Source organism: Plectropomus leopardus, chromosome 5 (assembly GCF_026936395.1).
Source record: "Plectropomus leopardus strain MGB_pleo_1.0 chromosome 5, ASM2693639v1, whole genome shotgun sequence".
NCBI classification, from domain to species: domain Eukaryota; kingdom Metazoa; phylum Chordata; class Actinopteri; order Perciformes; family Serranidae; genus Plectropomus; species Plectropomus leopardus.
This window is the reverse complement of record NC_142180.1, coordinates 36,445,969-36,465,207: the sequence shown is the minus strand read 5'-3', so window position 1 is coordinate 36,465,207 and position 19,239 is coordinate 36,445,969. Positions and strand designations below refer to the sequence as shown.

Genomic DNA, 19,239 nt, shown 5'->3' with positions numbered 1-19,239 from the left:
TGTGAATCAACAGGTGTCAGGCGGTGGTCTCCAAAATATGTCTTCATATTTGAAGGCTTCATAACCCTCAAAGTCTGCTGAACTTTGTTTAGCTCTAACAGAAGAGGAAAAGTAAGAGAGGGAAATGGGCTTTCGCTGTAAAAAAGTCAACTACGAATAATGACATGAATGAAAAAAAGTGTGGCACATTTACTTTGTTTCCTGTGAATGTGCAGCAAACCAAGCAGCATTTAATTTGAGGAGTCCCACTCACTGCGTTTATGGACCCCCAGACCATCTTAATTTAGAGAGGGGACACAGAATGATACAAAAACACTTTTTACACAGAGATCCTGCAAAGGGACACTATTCTTGATGCCTCCTTTGCATTTTTACACCAAATCAGACAACAGTGGCCACAGTCGCTGTCCTCATTCTTTGAGTTAGCTTAACTGCTAACAGCTACTTCTTAAATATCCTGTGATGAGTCGCACATGACATGCCGTCAAAACATCACACCTGTCCTGCCCATGGTCCTGTCTACCTCCCGTGGTTTTATAAATTCTGCGATCGTATCTTAAATATCAAAAGGCGCGGCTACCAAAAATTCCCACTCTGAAACAAACGTTAAAAATGGCTACAGGGTCCCCAAAAAATGTTCGCTTTTTTTGTTTAAAAAATCAAAACATTTGCTTCTTGATTTCATTTCAATCCCCTAATTGGTTAAATGACTGATCGCTGAGCTCTACAGCACATCCACTGCATCATTACATTTCCTGTGCATCGCTGTTGTGGCAACGACAAATAGCTTATTTTGAATCTGCAAAGACGTCTGCAAAGGATTTGTTAAAATTTAGAATTTAAGTTCAAGTTTTTCTATGATTAAAACTTCAACAAATCATTGGCTGCCATCAGAAAAGAACTGATATGATTTGTATAAAAGTGTCACAGTAACATTTCTAAATGTGTCAATAGTTTTTCATACTTCTCTATACTATATTAAACACGTGTGAGAATAATGATGCAGATATGGTTCCCCGTCATTTGATGAAGGCAGAGTAAACATGAGACACGACAAGTCCTTAACAGGCTAAAACGTTTAGTATAAATCTCTGAGCATGTCATAGAAACCTCAAAATAAACCATGCATGTCACCTTTGGTAGAGTCTCTGCTTCAAAATGAGAAACCACTTCCTATCAGCCCAGAAACTGAGGAGCTGCGGCGCTGAGCCGGGGCCATGACTGTGATAGTGAAAGAGTCCTACACAGAAACCTCTTTAGATATCTTAGTTTCACTCACAGTGTTTTCCATCATTATCATTCATTTGCATCTCTGTTTTAAATCTCTGCAGGATTGTATGTGTTGTTATGAAGGACAGTGCATCAACTTTAATGTTCAATGCAACTTCATTGGTAACTGCTGCAGCCTTTCTTCTTCTACACTCACTATTTTGACTCACACAAAGCTAATCTGATCACACGGTGACCTCTCACATCATAAAGCAAGCTGCAAATCCTCACCACCAACATGCGTCACACCATCTGACGAGGAAGGCAAGAAACTGATTTTTTTTTTTTTAACTTTTTCTTGTAATTGAACCTGTTTCACCCACAACTTATAGAGCAAGTAACCAAACCACAGACCAAGAAGCCAGCAGTGGCACAATCATTTCAGCTCAGACACAAGTTAGATTCAACGCTCCCTCCAAAATTAAATCACACTAAAGCACTGTCTGCAACAAAATAAAAGAGAGATAGGACGTCAGATAAGAATGAGGGGGCTTTTGCGTGTTATTGGGAGCTCAATATGCAAATATGAAAAGTATGAGGGCGGTAGTGGTAAATTATGGTGTTGCATGTTTTTGCTCTATCACTTAGTAACAAAACCTCAGACCACACAGTGTGATTGTGTGTGCGCCTGTGAAGGGGAAGAGGGGGAGTTTTTTTTTTCGTTTATACTTATAAATAGTCCCAGTCTCCAGGTTAAATTCTCTGAAACACCTTAACCTCAGGGATAAATTTACAGCGGTGCTTTACAAAGACTTCTTCCACCGAAAGTCACATTTGTCTCCGGCACTGGAAATGTCTGTCTGAAAATCAAAGATGACCAAATCTTTTGGTTGAAGTGACTGATATTTTCCCAGTAACACTTCACTCTAACCCCTGGATTTACCAGCCTAATCCCTAGAAGAAATGTTGCCATTTTCTGTTTTTACAAACCACAAATACGTTACACTTATGAATTTCACGCACATCAATGTTTTTAAAGCAACGTCGCATGTGAGCTGATTTTGTCATCAGGAGGTGGAGGGGATGGTGGATGGCGAGACATTTAGACGCCTGCAGAGCACTTTTGACACCAACAAGCCCACTTGGTTTTTTGAGCAAGTCACTGCTGTTTCCAGCAGCTTTTTAGTCACTGAATGTGGGTGATTTTTTTCAGTTATCTGTAGCTGTTTCCTGCATGTTTTAGCCCCCAAATGTTAGTGTTAGTGTCATGAAAAGTTGTTGTTTTTTAATGAGACACTGCTGCTTTTTGTGCAAGGACTGTGCCCTAAAAAACTGGGCATTTTAAGCCAAAATCTGATCTTTTTCCAACCATAACCTTGTTACATAAAAGTGTTTTTTTCCATAAACTAACCACACATTAACCAAGGCGCAACTTTCTAAGAATCTGCCACATAAAAACTTGCAAACGTAACACGTCTGTGGTTTGCAAAAATGAACAATCAGTTGTTGTTTTTTCATAATTAAGAATAGAAAGCTTTAATTCTACATGATCCAAAAAAATTGCAAAGAAAAAAACCCTCATTATATCGTGTACAATGAAAATAAAGCTTTCTATTTGAAATTGTAAGAAAAAAAAACTTCTTCAACATAAATGGTTTATAACGCACTATAGTGTGGTTTCCAACAGCCTTTACTGGCAGGCACACATTTCCATTTTTTCAAAACATGTAAAATAATATATAATCTATAAATGTTTAAAAGATTATATATACAATTTTAAGTATTTTATAAAATATATAAAAATATATGTAAAACAATAAAACTCCAAAATAATGGACTGCAAATAAACTGACAGATTTTGTAACCAAAACACACAATAACATTATCTTCCTGTTGCTGCACAGCTTTAAATATTTAAGGTGAGTTGTTTCCAATGTTGAGCCCACAAACAAGCTTTAAACTATCGCTGACGGTTTATCAAAATCTTTAAATCTGTTATCAGGCAGAACTGCTGAGAGTTGGCAGAGTATGAACAGGCCTGTATTTGTTTCCGTCACCCTTGTGTGTGGCGTTACATTTGTTTGTGGATAAATACAGGTGGATTCACCGGCTTATACGAGGAGCAAGTTAATGTGTGAGTCTGCCCAGCTTCATTTATGCTTTATCCACTGATCGAATCTACGCTTTATTAATGTATTAAATTTGCTCAAAAAGAATATGGAGATAAATCATTTGTAGCTCTGACGTACAACTTAATTTGTTTTAAAAGACAAGACAAATCTGTACTGAACACTCTCCAGCCTACCATCTCCTAATTCACTGTTCACCTTAAACCACACGTCTAATGTCTGAGCCTGAAAGTACCTGAAATCTTCACACATTCGTCACTGAGTAGGAAACAGTCAAAGGTACAAACAACAAGAAATTACTGCGTTTAAAGCTAATCTGCGTCATCAGGACCATGTAGGTGGTTTGATCAGATTTAATTGTTGCCTTGGCAACGCAAGCAAACAACACATTAACTGCTATTAGATTCTTTTAATGTGAAATTCTGATTGGTTGGAAGGAAATCCGTCCAGTCATCCTTTCATCAGAGTCCTGATCAGATTTTAAACCGGTGAGAGGAGTTCAGACTGAACCACAAAATACAGAAATCTGTCAAGTGAAACAACCACTTTAGTTCTCACGTAGATACGTAGGAAGCCCATCACTTACAGCAAGACACCAGGGAGGGGTTTCATTAACCCTTAAATTGGGCAAATTGAAACTGCAAATATAAAATAAGCCTAATGCAAACTCAGCAATTTACAAAAAAAAAACCTCCCTCTTTGTTGCAAAAAAGTTAACATGAGGTGGTATTTCAGGCAATTTGAAAAAGCCATATTTCACAAAACTGCAGTGGAAACACTTTTTAGTCTTTGCTAGGTCACATGTCTGTGTCTGTGTGCTGGTCAGGAGGAACTGGCTCCCTCATGATGCAGCAGGAGCCACAAGAGCTGTTATTGCATCATTTCTCTCTGAGAAAGTTGAGCAGATCATCCGGAAGTTTTGAATCCACAATTCCTCTGTGAAATTGTGGACTATCAGCTCCCAGAAATCCCTCATACATGGCCGCTCCCACATATGAGTGGCTCGCCTTTCCGTTATCGCTCACACAAAACGCCTACTGGAATATTATTGTGAGAAGAGAACCCACAGAACATCATTCAGTGGAAACGCAGTCATCTTGCAATTGTGTTTTATCGACATTTCAAAAATAATAAGTACAAGTAAGTAAGTAACTACTAAAAATAAGTTTTGCGCAAATCTGTACTTTAAACCCGCCTAAAATTAAAACATGAGCTTTTGTCGCTCCACACATTCCTGAAGGAAACTTTATCTGTGTTTGAGTAAAAGTCAAGCATGTAAAATATGGTTTACGCAGGAAATCCAAAGCTTGCTGCAGAGGCAGGAGTGTGATGTTACAGGAGTGAGTTGGGACTTTACCTGAATCTCAAGCTCTGAGATCTGCTGCTGGAGTTCAGCCATAGCAGCGATGTTGTCAGCTTCCCGCAGCCTGACTGCCATCACCTCCTCCTTACTCTGCAGACAAAAAAAAAACAAAAAAACAAGCAAAGGTCAGTTTAGCAAAGTCCCAGGGAGGCGTGATGCTGAATGGCCAGGATGAGAACGTACTGTATAACATTAGAGTATTTTCTATTTGTGTATGAGTCAGTCTTGCGGGGGGAATTCCTTAGAGATGGGATGTGTTACTCTTCTTCAGAAAACAGTTTCACCAAAATCTAGCAGCATCAAATTTCCCTGTTATCTTTTGTTGTTCTTTTATTCTTTTATTAACTATTTTTAGAATTGTTATTTATAATTAATTAATTTTACTAACATTTTCAATTCCATTTTTTTTCTTTTTTTTATTTCATGAAGTCTTAATTCACTCTATCTCCATGTGTGGAATTATTCACCTTTCTACATTTGCTTGGGCATTTCAACTTAGACACTGAACTACTGATTCATGTTTGCCCTGAAAACTTCAAAAACCAAAACTGTGGAGATAAAAAAGAAATCTTCCAGCATCTGTAGACCCATCAAAATTAAATACTGCCAGACAAAACTGATGAAAAAAATCATAATGTCCAATTGTACATGTCAACACAAACTATAAATGTATTTTTTTATTCGGATGTTTGCGAAACAGATCTGTGGTAGTTTGTCTCGTGCGCCGTGTGAAGTGTTGCAGAGGTTTACCTTGCATTCAATCTCAGCCTGTCTCCGCTTGATCTCTTGCAGTTGCGCATGCAGGTCTTTATTTTGCACCGTCAGTGTTTGCACGCACTCCTGGAGACAGCGGCTCTCCTGCTCCGCCCGTCGCAGCTGGTTACTGTGAATCTGATTCTGTTTGAGCAAAGGTTGTGCATAGAAAACGTATTTTGAGTATTATAAATGATCAATTTAATCCATAATGATCTGAGTTACATAATTTGATGATGAGAAGAGAGGTCTGTGAGTCTGCTGGAACAGAAGACTGCTGCCCTCTGAAGGAAACCGTGTGACAATACAGGCAGAGAAATCACCTCTTCAGTGCATTTACTGTTAACTAGACCGAAAGTAGACCTTACTTACTGAGGTGAAAACATGGAGGGAAACATAATAAGCAACTTGGCAAGAAATGTCCCATACATTTCAGAAATATAGTAAGAGATAACAAAGAAATGACCTCACATTTAGCTGAGGGTAATTATTACATGTATATATATAAACTAGTGAAAAAATATCCAGAAAACTACATTTATAACTCTTATAATTATATTACAATTTTCTTGGTTGCTTTTGTTTTTTTAATTTATTTTTTTCACTTGTAACCTTTTTCTGATTTCTTGCTAAGTTGCTTATTGGCTTCTAATGTTTTTGAAAGAAATCAAGCGGTGTGCTCAGATTTTAAAGGGTTAATGGTATTATAAGAACTAAAATAATGTGATTTCTGACCTGTGTCTCCAGCTCCAGCATCCTCTGCCGTGTCTCCCGCAGCTCTGCCTGCGCCTCGGCCTCACGCAGCCTCACACTCATCAGCTCGTCCTGCAGCTCGCTCGTGGTGTTCTTCCTCGGGCTGTCCTTCCAGCGACCAGCGGTGCGTGCCAAGTGACGCTATTAAACGAATTTACTGACATTAAAACTTTTTTCTGCATTTCACGGACATGTTGCATTTTTTGCAGGATGTCGACATGCTGGTGCTCACCTGCCAGTGCTCCTCCAGGTCTCTGACCTGCTGCCTCAGCTCTTTCAGGCCCGTCAGAGCCTCCGCCTCCCTCAGCTTCACCCCTATCAGCTCCTCCTGAAGACGCGCCACATTGGTGTCGTCTGGTAGCGACGTGTTCCTCTAAGGACGGTAAGAATTACGTGTTTAAAGAGATGCATCGATCAGCTGGCGATCACAATCGGACAATTTTTAGCTTTATCGTGATTGGTACCAGCCAGTCAGTCTCAGTAAAGTTTTTTTTTATTTTTTAAGATTTTTTGGGGGGCTTATATTGCTTTTAATCAATAGGACAGTGTGAGCGTGAAAGGGGTAGAGAGAGAGGGAGAGACATGCAGCAAAGGGCCGAGGCCAGACTCAAACCCACGGCTGCTGCAGCGAGGACACAACCTCTGCACATGGGGCGCCGCTCTATCCACTGATCCACCAGGCGCCCCTGTCTCAGTAAAGTTTGAGTATATATAGATCTGTTGCACCTGTTCTCTTTTGGTAAAGCGACACATGTTGGATAAAGTTGGATATACTGCAATTCACTTTCCAGTTGGATTTTATTTGTACAAAATAGCTCTGTTCATTAACCTGGAAAGCTTTTTAATTTAAGTTTGGGTAAAAGAAAGGCCTGTAACCTGGTGCAGATTTAGAAAAAATTAAAAGTTATGTGACGGTGTTTCAATATAAACACACAAGTGAAGTTTTCATTAGAGAAAAAAGTGTAAGCTCCTAATTGAAGTTATTAAAAAGAAAGAAAATCTTAATCGGCATGACAGCCTTTTAATAAAATCAGAGTTCCTCAAGAAGTTTGCAATCCTTAAATCTCTACATGTTTTAAAAACATGTAATACAGCCTCGGCATATAATAACACTGTATGCTGGCTAAAATTTAAGCTATACATCATGTCTGAGACAACACACCTTTTCCATATCCAGGATCTTGTCTTGCATCTCCTTGAGAGCGCACTGAGACTCCGCCTCCTTCAGCCGGGCCTGCACGAGCTCTCTCTCCAGCTGCAGGACGGACTCCTCCGAGTACCGAGGGGCTCCCTTCTACAACAGGACACGTGTGTGAGTACGGACGGCAACAAAGAGCTTCAAATGTCTGTCTGCACAGTCCTCAAAATATTCAACCTCCAGGGTCCCAAAATAGTTACAGTCCATCAGATTTGCTCAGCTGATATTATAAATATATTCTCCTGTAAGAAATCACACCTCTGTGGCTCTCCACAGAGCCAACCTTAATAAGAGCTGACACCAACCATTTTGCTTTTTCACTTTTCACATAAATGATTCATGACTGCTCACTGAGAAGCAAGACAGCAAATTATGTAAAACATTGTAATGCCTGCACATTATCATCTGGAATCCGACCATCAATAATTAAGGATGTTAGGTCAATAGATATGCACCAAGAGGACTCTGTGAACAGGGTACCACGTGTGAAACCTGCCAGCCTGTGAGACAGCTGCTTTCAAATTCATGAACTGAGCTGTGTCATAATGCGTGTCCCAATTTGAATTCATGCATGCCGAAACAGATCATTACCAGAAGCCGGTGTGCGAAGTGAGAGCAGAAATGCTGCTGCTTGGATTTTGCTGCTTGGCAATGTGCGTCAACAATGCAGGAGGGGTGACACATCTGAACGGAAACTCATTTTTACTGCCACACAGTTTTGAAATTGAGCTTTCAGATCTGCACAACACAAGGTCATCTGAGAAACATCCCTGTCACAGCTCCTGTCACAGACCGCAGGATCTGTGCAGCCTGCCGGCCGGGGACTCTGCGGCCCTCCTTACCACTTGCGGCGGCTGCTGCTGCTGCTGGAGCTGCCTGATGGTTGTCTTGGCCTGCTCCAGCTGAGCACTGGCCTCCTCGCTCTGCTGTTTGACTGTGGCCAACTCCCGCTTGACCAGGTAGTTCTCCTCTGCCTCCTGAGCTCGAGTCACTTGTCCCTTGGGACATAAACCAACCGAGGGAAGGGTGGCGTGAGCACGACAGGAAGTGAAACGAGAGGGCGGAATGGGTGGGCACATTAGAGGAGAAGATGGGTTTTCTAAGGACATGCTTAACTCTTTAAAACCTGGATCTACATCACTTTTTTGTGCTGCATAACCTTTGAAATCTGAGCAAATTGGTTTGCTTTCTTTTGAAAACATAAGATAAAAGGCAATGAGCATCTCTGCAAGAGATGTTCTGCAAATTAATAAAAATAATTATATTATATATATTATAATTTAAATAATAATACATTGGATTTATAAAGCGCCTTTCAAGAACTCAAGGTCACTTTACAACACTAACAACAAATAAAAAGAATTGCAACGAATGATTTCTTAAGAATCAAGGGAAAGTGTCAACATTTATAATTTTCATAACAATATACTTAAAATTAGTTTACAGTATTATCTTTTAAGCACTTTTTTGGGACGATTTCCTTGATGTTTTTTGTGTCTTTTCCTTGTTTTTACTTGGTTCTATTCTCTAATTTTGAGGAAATTTCCTGTACTGAAAAAAAGCTACTTTTTGTGTAATTTGTTTTTAAAGTCGCCCATTGCCTTTTGCCTTTGTTTTTGAAAGACATCAAACCAATTGCCTTAGGTCTCAAAGGGTTAACTCTGTGATTTATGTTGTAATTCCTTTGCTTTCTTTAAAATGATTTGTGATTCTCTCACTTTGGCATGCTTTAATGTGCTATTTCATGCACTTATTCAACAATGTAATCAGCTATCATAATGTGGTTTTAATTCAGAGAATCATCAAAGTTCAATCAAATCTGCATTATTACTGCTGTTCATTGTGCTAATCATAAGCATGCAATGCTAAAGAGAGAGAAGGAAGAAGGAATGAGTGAGAGGGATAAAGAGAAAATGAGGAGTATACCTGGATCAATCTATCTGCCAAGGAAGCACTTTCCTACAAAACAGAAATATCGACAGCAGAGAGAGAGAATCCAGAGGACAGTTAAAAGCACACAAAAAAGAACAATTGATTGTTTGAGAGAAGAAATGCAATGTTCATTTCCCATCCAAAAAAATATTTGTTTACAGGCTGCAGAATGGTGTTTACATTCAGGGGTAGAAAAGGAACATTGCATGCAGGTGCGGTGAAAAGAGGTGCAAATATGCACACACACACTTAGGTGACAAAGTGAAAAATGAGGCGGTGCTGAGAACAGTGACAGGTTTCAGACAGGAAGAAGCAGCGCAAGACAGCTCGAGTAAAAGCAGAAAGTGACGTTTAGAACAACAGCGTGATAAGCAGTAAGGAGCTGTGTGTTTAACCGAACAGAAGCTCCGGGTTTGATGTGGTTAATCTGAGCAGCAACAGGTTCAGTTAGTAAAGAGTTAAAAAAAAGGTCCTGGGAGTGACGTGACAGAGACGCCTCAGAGAGCAGCAGCCTCGAGCTGGTTCTGAGTATCAGACTCGTTTAGATCACAGTGTTTCTCCCTGCAGGCGGACGCACCGCAGCCCTCGCCACCCGTGGCAGACCTCATGCATGGCGCCACGAAAAGGTTGCAGAATGATACAACAGCGCTTTGTATCGCATCAAGCAGCCACGTTCACATTCCAGACAGGCTTGTTACAGTCTCTGCTTCTGTTAGTGTCTGTTATTGGAGCCACTCAGACAGTCACCATGACAACAAGGCAACTTCAAGTCCAAAATCTGCCTTCTGTCTCTGATAGGATCCTCATCTACAGTTAATGAACGCACTGAACCAGCCAGTGATGGTTTATCATGAGAGCGTCCAGCTAACAGCCCAGTTAGTGACAGACGAGACTCCTTCACTGAAGCCAAGGTTTGCATCTTCTGAAGTGGGGTTATGTTTGGTACTTTTCCATCGTCAGTGTGTTACTTACAGTAGATGTTGTCAAAATATTGATTTATTGATAAGACAGATTCTGAATATTTGAAATGGTTTTCATAATAATTTTCCTAAATACTGATACAACTTTCTCGCTCTCTCTTCTCTCCAACAGCGAGATCACACACACACACACACACACACACACACACACACACACACACACACACACACACACACACACACACACACACACACACACACACACACAGCAGCAGCAGCACCCACATCGCCCCGCCTTCGCTGTCTTCTTGTCACCCGCCTCATCTGGAATACAGGTTTGTTTGCACTTGACTTTTGAATGTTTGAAAATCTCAGTGGCTTTTCAACATGAGCACTACTTTGAGTAAAAAAACATGTTTTTTAATAAATGTAAAAAAGTTTTAATTATTGTTACGTTTACCACAATCAAGAGAGGGAAAGCCAAAGTTGTTGTGTTAAAGCCTGAATGTATGACTGTAAAGTCAATCTTTCCCTGCAGTTTTGAAAATGGTTTTGAATATCAATATTGTTCAAGGGATAATATCAAAGTTATAATTTGCAGTATCATGACAGAACTAGTTGGCATGCCCTCAGTTTGGAGAGGCAGATAGGAGCTCCACCGCTGAAGCTCAGCAATGTACTGCTGTTAAAGGGGGCAGCAGCAAAATTTCTTTTAGCCACTTAAAACAATCAGCGTCGGTTTAAATGCTTCTTTTTGCCGCAGACATCCCCTTCTCAAAGGGAAGCCTTTACCAGCTTGTAAAAGCCACCAAACTCCATTGACAAAAACTGTATTTTTGGCTCGCTCAACACAGGAGTTGCTGGTCTTCTGCTGCCTCCATCAGTGTGTTTGTTTGCTTTATTGTGTGACTTAAGTGAATCTGAACTAACAGTTTTAAATACTGAAGTCACACAAAAACACAAACTAACTTATGGAGGCAGCAGCAGAACTTCTGTGTTCAGCAATCTTAAAGTACTGTTTTTCCCAACTGAGTCTGGCATAGAAGAGAGTGATATAATGGCTTCAGCTGACCATCAGAAAGGGCTGTCTGACAGCATGGTAAAGCTGTAAAAACATTCGAATGTAGTTTTGTGTGGTTAAAATTTGTTTTCCCGCTGACCCGTCCACAGCAGAAAATTCCTTGCCGTCGATGGTTGCACTTTTCCAACCTGGGGACATGCCGACCGTCATCTACTGTCTGTAAAACCCTGACTGTGGATAAGAATCTCATTCAACCCGACTTCAAAAATCCAAACTATCCCTTTAAGAGGAGATGCATGATGTATGAGGATACACAGCTGAATGGGTTAACGTGATATTGATGGTGGTTAGTGTGGTGACGAAGCACCTATAACAAACACTGCTGCACTCACTTTCTCTAGTGTGTCTATCCTCTGCTTCAGCAGCCTGTTCTCTGTCCGCAGCCTCTGTAGGAAATCACAAAAAACATCACATGAAACAAAATAGTGGAGACTTCAGAGCGTTTCTTTAACATTTAACAATTTTTACTCACCTTGATTTCCACCTGCTCCTCCATTTCTTTCGTTTTGATTGTAGTGTAGTCTTTCTCTAACCTGAAAAAGACAAGAAGATTAGTAAAACATATGAAAAGAAAACATAATAAAAGCTTTTCTAGCATGGACTGGACTACTGGAAAAAATGCAGCAATAAAAACAGATAAAAATAGTAGCAGAAAAGTTCATGAGTTTAATTGTGAAGGCAACAAAAAAGCCAGTAGGGCTGGGCCTGAATATATAATGTATTTAATATATTTTGGGTACGTGTTTGTTGGGGTAGGTTTTCAGTTTTTTTCTTTTTTAGAACTAATATTCATCACTCTTTGAAACCTGAATCAGCATCGGGTTTCTTCTGTTGCATGAAAGATGCTTTTCACAAGCTGTTTGACCCTTTAAAACCTGAGCAAATTGGTTTGATTTCTTTTGAAAACGTGGAGAAAAAAGGATATGAACAACTTATCAACAATAAGGGAGAAAATGTCTAGAAACCTATACTTGTAAATACAGTAATTTTATATTTAAAATGATGTTTTAGAAAAATATAAAAATATTTAGCACTTTTTAAGGTGATTTTCTTGTTTGTTTTTGTGTCTTCGTTTTTTTTTATTTTCAGGTTGTTCTTTTTTCTTGCTAATTTTTGGTCCATGTCATGAAAGCTATTTAGTTATAAAACTAAATTTTGAATCTTTTGTTGGAGCTATGATGCTGTTTCTGCACTTCTTTTTCTGGCTTTTCTGGCATCGCCTTGGATTTAGATCCTATTTTTATGAGTATTTGTGTTCATTATAGAAGCCAAAAATAAGGATTTTTTTCTGAGGTTTTGTGTAAAAGTAACTGCAGAAGCAGAGGGAGAGGTTGCTAAGTGTTGCTGATCTTGGAGTTGCACTTACTTTTTCATCTTCTTCGCATTGTATTTAACTTGATAGGCAGCCTGGATGACCTTATCCGGTCCACTGTCGAGCTGGTGCGGGATGACCTTCTGAAAGTGCTGCAGCACAGTGAGGAAAACAGAGACAGGATCAGAGCCACACGCCCAAAAAAACAGCTGCTTTCAAACAACTGACGTCCCTGTCAGGTGTTTCTCCGACCTCACAGCACTACATCAAACATCAGCGTAAACACAGGTAAAGCAGGGAGGACACATGTAGTCATTATCTGGGTGTGGTGGAGGTTCCTCCCTTGAGAGTGCCGCACTTTTTAGACCAGAGATCTGAGCTGCTCGAGTGAAACGTTATGCGGAGGTCATGGTCATATACCTGTAACATTCCCTCCATGTCGAGCTGGATGAGTTCAGTCTGGTTCATCTGAAGGATGGCCAGTCCCACACGGAAAACGATCTCCAGACCCTGAAGACAGAGATCACCTGTAATCACTGAGTCTTTTCAAAGAACACAAACGCTGCACAGCATGCTGTGAAGTCTCTTCTGAAGTGGACTGAGAATTTGTTACAACAGCTCATATGGGAGAAAATGGCAACTCACACCAGCTATTAAAAATCAACTGTAGTATTTCGTTTTCTCCAACAGGTGGTGCTAATCCATAACCTTTTTATGATGTTAACTTTAAGTAATCCACAACTGTAATCATTCTCAAAGCTCTTCTCTAAGTGGATTTACTGCTCCTTTGTTTAGACGTTACATCTGCATTTTAGACATTTTTTATTAGCCACAGTGACATAAAGTTAGTGTAACAGCAGAATTATGTTCAACCATTAAATCACAAACATTTGAGGCAAGCAAAAGTAAAAAAGTACTTGGGTCAAATGCAAAGTATTTCTTACAGAGAGTGAACTCAAGTGAAAAATGCAAGCTAAATAAACTAAAGAACAAACATGCAAAAACAGAAATTATTCTCAGACCAATACATGTGAGTAGATGTTTGAGCCTGTTTGCACCTGGTACTAACGTGCACGATGGGTGATTCGATCACAAGTGGACGACTCTGAAGTTAGGGCCACACAGTTATTTGAATATTAATCACAATCGCAATTTTGGCTTCCTGCAATTAAATGAAGATAATCAGCTGCAACACTGTCATTTTAAAATGCGTTCTCCGCTCATAGAAAACTCCCCTGCACATCATACCGAGCACCTCCTAAACCACCAGCCAGCCTCCACTTTTAAAGTCCACTACGAGTACATCCTGCAGCTGCAGCCTATGGAAATATCCCCACTATTGAGGCTGTATACAGAAAAACAGAAATCATCCATCATTAATCCAATCATCTGTTAGGAGAAAACAAATCCTATGCAAATGTCATGACACTTTTGTCTGCTCTGCAAAGCAACACAACTAACTTGTTAAATCATTTAATGATTTATGATGTGAATTCAGCCATTCTGTCTGTCTACTTTTTCTTTTTTAAACTGGTGCTTCTTGTTTTATCCCTTAAGCTGCTGTAACAATGCAATTTTTCCCGCTCTCATCTTTAACAGAGCACGGCCCCTTTAAACTGACCTCACACATGAAGATGTCAAAGATCCTCGTGGCGACGGGCAGAGGGAAGGAGGTGAGGAAGATGGTGAGGAACCAGGAGGAGGCGTACATGGAGGTGTGAAAGCTCTGAGCCTGGAAATGCATATGCAGCTCTGGGAGATGCTCCTGCGGGTAAAAATCAAACAAATTCACAACATCCCTACAATCTGTCATCACCACTCGATGCAGCAGTTTCACTACCAAGTATGAGGCGTCTACCTGGATCATAGACTCAAACTGGTACATGCAGAGTCCCAGTTCAGCCATACTGGGTTTGAAGAGCTCTCGTAATCTGTAGTCTTGCATTAACTTCACAAACACACAGAACGCTTCCTCTTCTGGCATCTAGAAGAAGAAACAAAATAAAATCAAATCTCAAAAATTTGGTTAAACATTTGGTAGAAGTAGGGCTGGGCAATATGGCTTTAAAATAATATTGCAATATTACACACAATATATATTTATCTATATTTGTAAATGTCCTTTAGACTAAGGTCAACTACTAAAATACAAAATTATTGAATGAACTGCATTTACAATAAAGTTAATACGAGCGACTGTCATATGATAAAGCTGAATATGTAGTCATATAGTCATATATCTGTTGTAATTTTTGAGTAAATTTAATAAATTGCCCGCCCCGGGCTAAAGATTGGATTATTACCTGCATGAGAAGCAGTCCTACAATGAACGCGCTCCCTTGACAATAGCCAACCTCCCGGTCGACCAGTGAATATGCCTGAAAAACAGATTAACCATTTCAACCCAGAAACTTTAGTGAGAGCTGAATGCCTCTTTTGTTATCTGTACACATTATTATCGGTTTATCTGCGTTCACTCCTCAAACACAAACGGAGAATCACCTTCATGACATTGAAGAGCACTTCCTGACCCAAGCTGTCTTTCTCCTTGAAGAATTCGTGTTCGGGATAAGTGCGGGCGATGTCTCTGCGAATCAGCTTCTCGCAGGGCGACGTCATCTTCAGGAGTTCGGAGTATTGATCCTTGATGGGCATGTTCTGGGCGTTGCACAACAGCTGCCACACTATCGCCCGAAAGTGGTGAGGGATCCCTTTTCTGACGAGGTCCTGTGGAAAAATAAATCAATAAATAGTTAGGGTTAGGGTTAGTGAAGTTGAACTTTATCTCGCTGTATCTTAAAGACATTAATGAGGAATTCTAACCAGCATCTGGGAAATGTGTAAGAGGGTAAAGGTATTTTCACACCAAGCATGAATAATTCAGGCAAATAAATCATATGTCAATTAAAACATTTTAAGCTCGCTATTTCTATGAGCCTATCCACGCTATCTAAAGCCCTCTTCACACAGGACTAGTATTAATATCGTAGGTAATTTACCGTGGAACTTTTACTTTACAGATTACAGAGTTAAAATCACAGATATCCTCCGCAATGTTTACAAATCACTGGAGGTCGTAATATTAGTCCCGTGCAAATACAGTTTAACACTTTTCTGCGGTGCTGTTTTGTTCTGCAACTCTTTCAATATCTGCAACTTTTGAATAACCAAAAAATAACCAATAATCTATAACCTATAAAATAATGACTTTTACTCACATGATCAATAGATTTTATTGAACATTAGTGTCATTATTCTCTTTATACAGTCATGCAACAGTATGGATATTGATCTTGCAAATTAGTGTCTGTTTTTTTTGTTAAATCCAGGTTTGAAAAGACCTTTAGAAAACATACAGGCTTTCTGTGCAGGAAAAAAACTGACATTTGCATTTCTCACAACAGGATGCAGCCATGGGCATGCTTTGTTCTCTAGTATTTATTTTCCCATTTCAGCACCGTGAGCATCCCATAACTCATAATAATACGATTTCCACTGATGAATGTAATCTTGTCAGTGGGGCTTTCTGTAGTGTGATTTGTTTCCATATTTCACTGCTGATACAATTTGATTAAGCAATTTCCTGTGCTGACAGGGAACGCTGGTCTTTCCTGCTGCGATGTGATCGTGTGTGTGTGTGTGTGTGTGTGTGTGTGTGTGTGTGTGTGTGTGTGTGTGTGTGTGTGTGTACATCTGGTGAGCGCAGGGTGCATCTGGAGCAGAGGTCCACCCACACTGGCTTTCAGCAGGGGATCCCTCTCTCCTCTCAGAGGTTAGTCGAGACAAACCGAGCTTTGTGCTGAAACAATGCGCCGCCTGATATCTTCACTGTGTCTGAGAGAAGCTTTCTGAGGGTCACCACTGCGTTCACCGCCCCTTTGTTTTCCCATAATGCTCTGTGACAGGCTCCAATGTAGATCTCATCAATGATTTTAATGTTCTGTGCTTTTCAGAGTTTGGTTTATTTTGAACATGTAAAAAAGAAAATCGAGAAACAATTTTACAAACAAGGAGTCAGACAGAAAAAAGTAATATTTACAGAAAATGAAAAAGCAAAAGAAATGATGATTTAGTTTACATTTTCAAAAAAGTACTAACTTATTTAATCCCATTCCTTCTCCATTAGTCCTTGATCCTTTTTATGAATATAAACCTATACTTTAATTATTTAAACATATATGCACACACCCACATAATCAAAATACCTACCATTTTTCAGTATTATATACAGAAGAAAGAGGAAGATAAACTAGGAAAAAATAAATATTGTGTAACCACATAACTAAACAGTAACCCTCTACTGTGATGATCAAACCCCCTCTTCATCCCTGTACCTCATGAAAATCCTGTTTTTATACATTATTTTAAACTGGTTTATGTTTGGAAATTGTTTTAGCTCCACATAAAAACTGTTTCATAGCTTCACTCCACAGAGAGAATGTGGAGTGATTGCTGATCCAGAACCTGCTTTGCTTAAATGCATCGTGAAAGTTAATTATGAACATGTTTAATGTGTGACTTCCAGCTGATTCTATCATCGCTTGTTACCCCCAAATAATTTATCTGCATGAACTCTTTCAATTTCAGCCCCATCTATTTGTATCTGAACAGCTGGTGTTGATATGCACGAAATATGTCAGATATATCAGATAACCAGATTCCCACCAAACTAAATAAGTTTCTCTCTCTCAGTCGTAGTAAATTTAAAATACTGAAAACATGAACACATCAGGGGTTTTGCTGACGCTGGCAGAAAAGTCAACGTTCCTTCCTTCGTGCAACAGAAACTGAGTTTCTCTGACAGCCAAGAGGGAAGAAAACATCAATTGTGGAGGCCTCAGCATTTATGATTAACAGCCCAGACTAGCTGCAACCATCTGGTCATTACTACTTCTGTTAAATTACATAATGACACCACTCCATGTCCGCAGCTCCCTCACAACACTTCCCCATTCACACACGCAATCGCAAGAAAAACAGAAACCCCGCAGACGATGTTTCACACCATTTACATGTGTGGCTACATCAACAGGTTCATGCAACATTAACTACATGTGCAAACTTTGTTTCTTTTTTCCATGTGGATTACAGAGAATGTAATTTAAGTGCTACTGACTGTGAGAAAGCAATAATTATGTGTGATGAGCGTGCAGTTTTGAGTGTCGTCACTGCGAGCGTGGAGCTGCTGGGCTGCAGTTTCAAAGCTGAGCAATGATTGGGCCAAAAGCATGTAGTGTTACAGTGAAAGAACGATCCAGGAGGGCCGTTCAGGTGACATGACTTCAAGGACCTGGTCACAATAATCAATCACAATTGCAGTTGTACACAGAGAAACTACAAAAGGTGCACTCAGTTAAGGGCAGATCTTCCTCAGGTGTGTCTGGGGGCATGTGGGAGGGAACAGGAAGTGCAGGGCAGGCTGTGTGTTCAGCATGTATACATGAGAGAAGTCCTATTATAGGGAGACAATATGTAGGTTACATAATCAAGGTGTAACCAGAGTAGTCAGGCTACATGGAGACAAACCTCGGACACAATGTCCAATAAAACCCCTCCTACTTCCCTCTCCCTTCCAAAAAAAAGCATTTTTTTCAGAGTTCTGCTATTTAACTCTTTAAAATGTAAGCAAATTGCCTGATTTATATCAAAAGTACGAGAAAAATGCTATAAGCAACGAAAGAAGAAATGACCCAAAAACTAGCAACTAATTAATAAAAAGTACAAGAAAATTACCTAATTAGTAAAAACACTTCCGATCTCATTATCTGGGTGTGTTAGTCCGATTTCAAGAGAGTCATTTTAGTCATATTTCAGTCAGACTAACACAATAATTTGACCTTTTGTAACACCATGCAAACATACTGAGTAACTGCATCGAGAGGACCTTGAGCAAACAGTCATGACTGAGCTCACAAAATTTCAGACTTATGGTTCCAGTAGTATGTGAGGTTAGCTGCGGACAGACACACACAGGAGGCGCGCACACACCGTCGACCACATGATCCCCTCCTGGCTTACGCCTGGCAGATATAACTACAGGCTCCTAGCTGAGTCACTGCCACGACTGGTGCCTGTTATCAAAATGTTATCCAGCAAAGCACTTAACAGAGTTTCCTATTTTTCCACCGTACATGTGCAGCTGAAACCAAACTGCCATCGACAGTGACCGAGCGTATGGTTATCACAAGACCTCAGAGAGTGACTGTAGAAACAAGCAACCTAAAATTAGCTTCAAATGTCAAGAACTGTAACAACAAGCTCAAGGACAACACTAGAGTATCCACTAGAACAAAGATAGCCTTAGAAATTATTTCTGGAGCGAGTAAACAGTCAGACAGATATGACCATAGTAGCATTCAGGCCAGCGCTTGATACAAACGCCTGCGAAACAAACATATCACGAGAGAAACTGTGTAACCTAGATTGTAACTGTCTTATCAAATTTAAAGGCATTTCCATACAGAAGCAGCATTATAGGACTCTGGTTATTCTTGTCAAGCAGACAACTATAAAAAAATGCAGACCAAATTAGCACATTTATAGCTCTAAGATTGCTTTAACCTTGTTTTCAGCAGCCGGGTCAAATGTG

The 19,239-nt window shown here is 39.9% G+C and overlaps 1 protein-coding gene across 3 annotated transcripts in view; it reads right to left on the bottom strand.

Annotated features, from left to right (window-relative positions):
* evi5b (ecotropic viral integration site 5b) overlaps positions 1 to 19,239 on the bottom strand; it is a 44,026-nt gene that overhangs the window by 8,828 nt on the left and 15,959 nt on the right. For 2 of the 3 annotated variants that reach the window (XM_088078138.1, XM_042483727.2), the window contains exons 4-18: positions 15,153 to 15,377; positions 14,954 to 15,028; positions 14,509 to 14,634; positions 14,272 to 14,415; positions 13,071 to 13,160; positions 12,705 to 12,802; positions 11,811 to 11,871; positions 11,671 to 11,724; positions 9,332 to 9,364; positions 8,248 to 8,403; positions 7,370 to 7,501; positions 6,440 to 6,580; positions 6,190 to 6,348; positions 5,452 to 5,598; positions 4,696 to 4,791 (exon numbers count right to left, since the gene is read on the bottom strand). In XM_088078138.1, coding sequence (XP_087934264.1) covers positions 4,696 to 4,791; positions 5,452 to 5,598; positions 6,190 to 6,348; positions 6,440 to 6,580; positions 7,370 to 7,501; positions 8,248 to 8,403; positions 9,332 to 9,364; positions 11,671 to 11,724; positions 11,811 to 11,871; positions 12,705 to 12,802; positions 13,071 to 13,160; positions 14,272 to 14,415; positions 14,509 to 14,634; positions 14,954 to 15,028; positions 15,153 to 15,377 — 1,737 coding nt within the window. The remainder of the gene's footprint in view (positions 1 to 4,695; positions 4,792 to 5,451; positions 5,599 to 6,189; positions 6,349 to 6,439; positions 6,581 to 7,369; positions 7,502 to 8,247; positions 8,404 to 9,331; positions 9,365 to 11,670; positions 11,725 to 11,810; positions 11,872 to 12,704; positions 12,803 to 13,070; positions 13,161 to 14,271; positions 14,416 to 14,508; positions 14,635 to 14,953; positions 15,029 to 15,152; positions 15,378 to 19,239) is intronic. The other variant, XM_088078139.1, reaches the window with a different exon arrangement.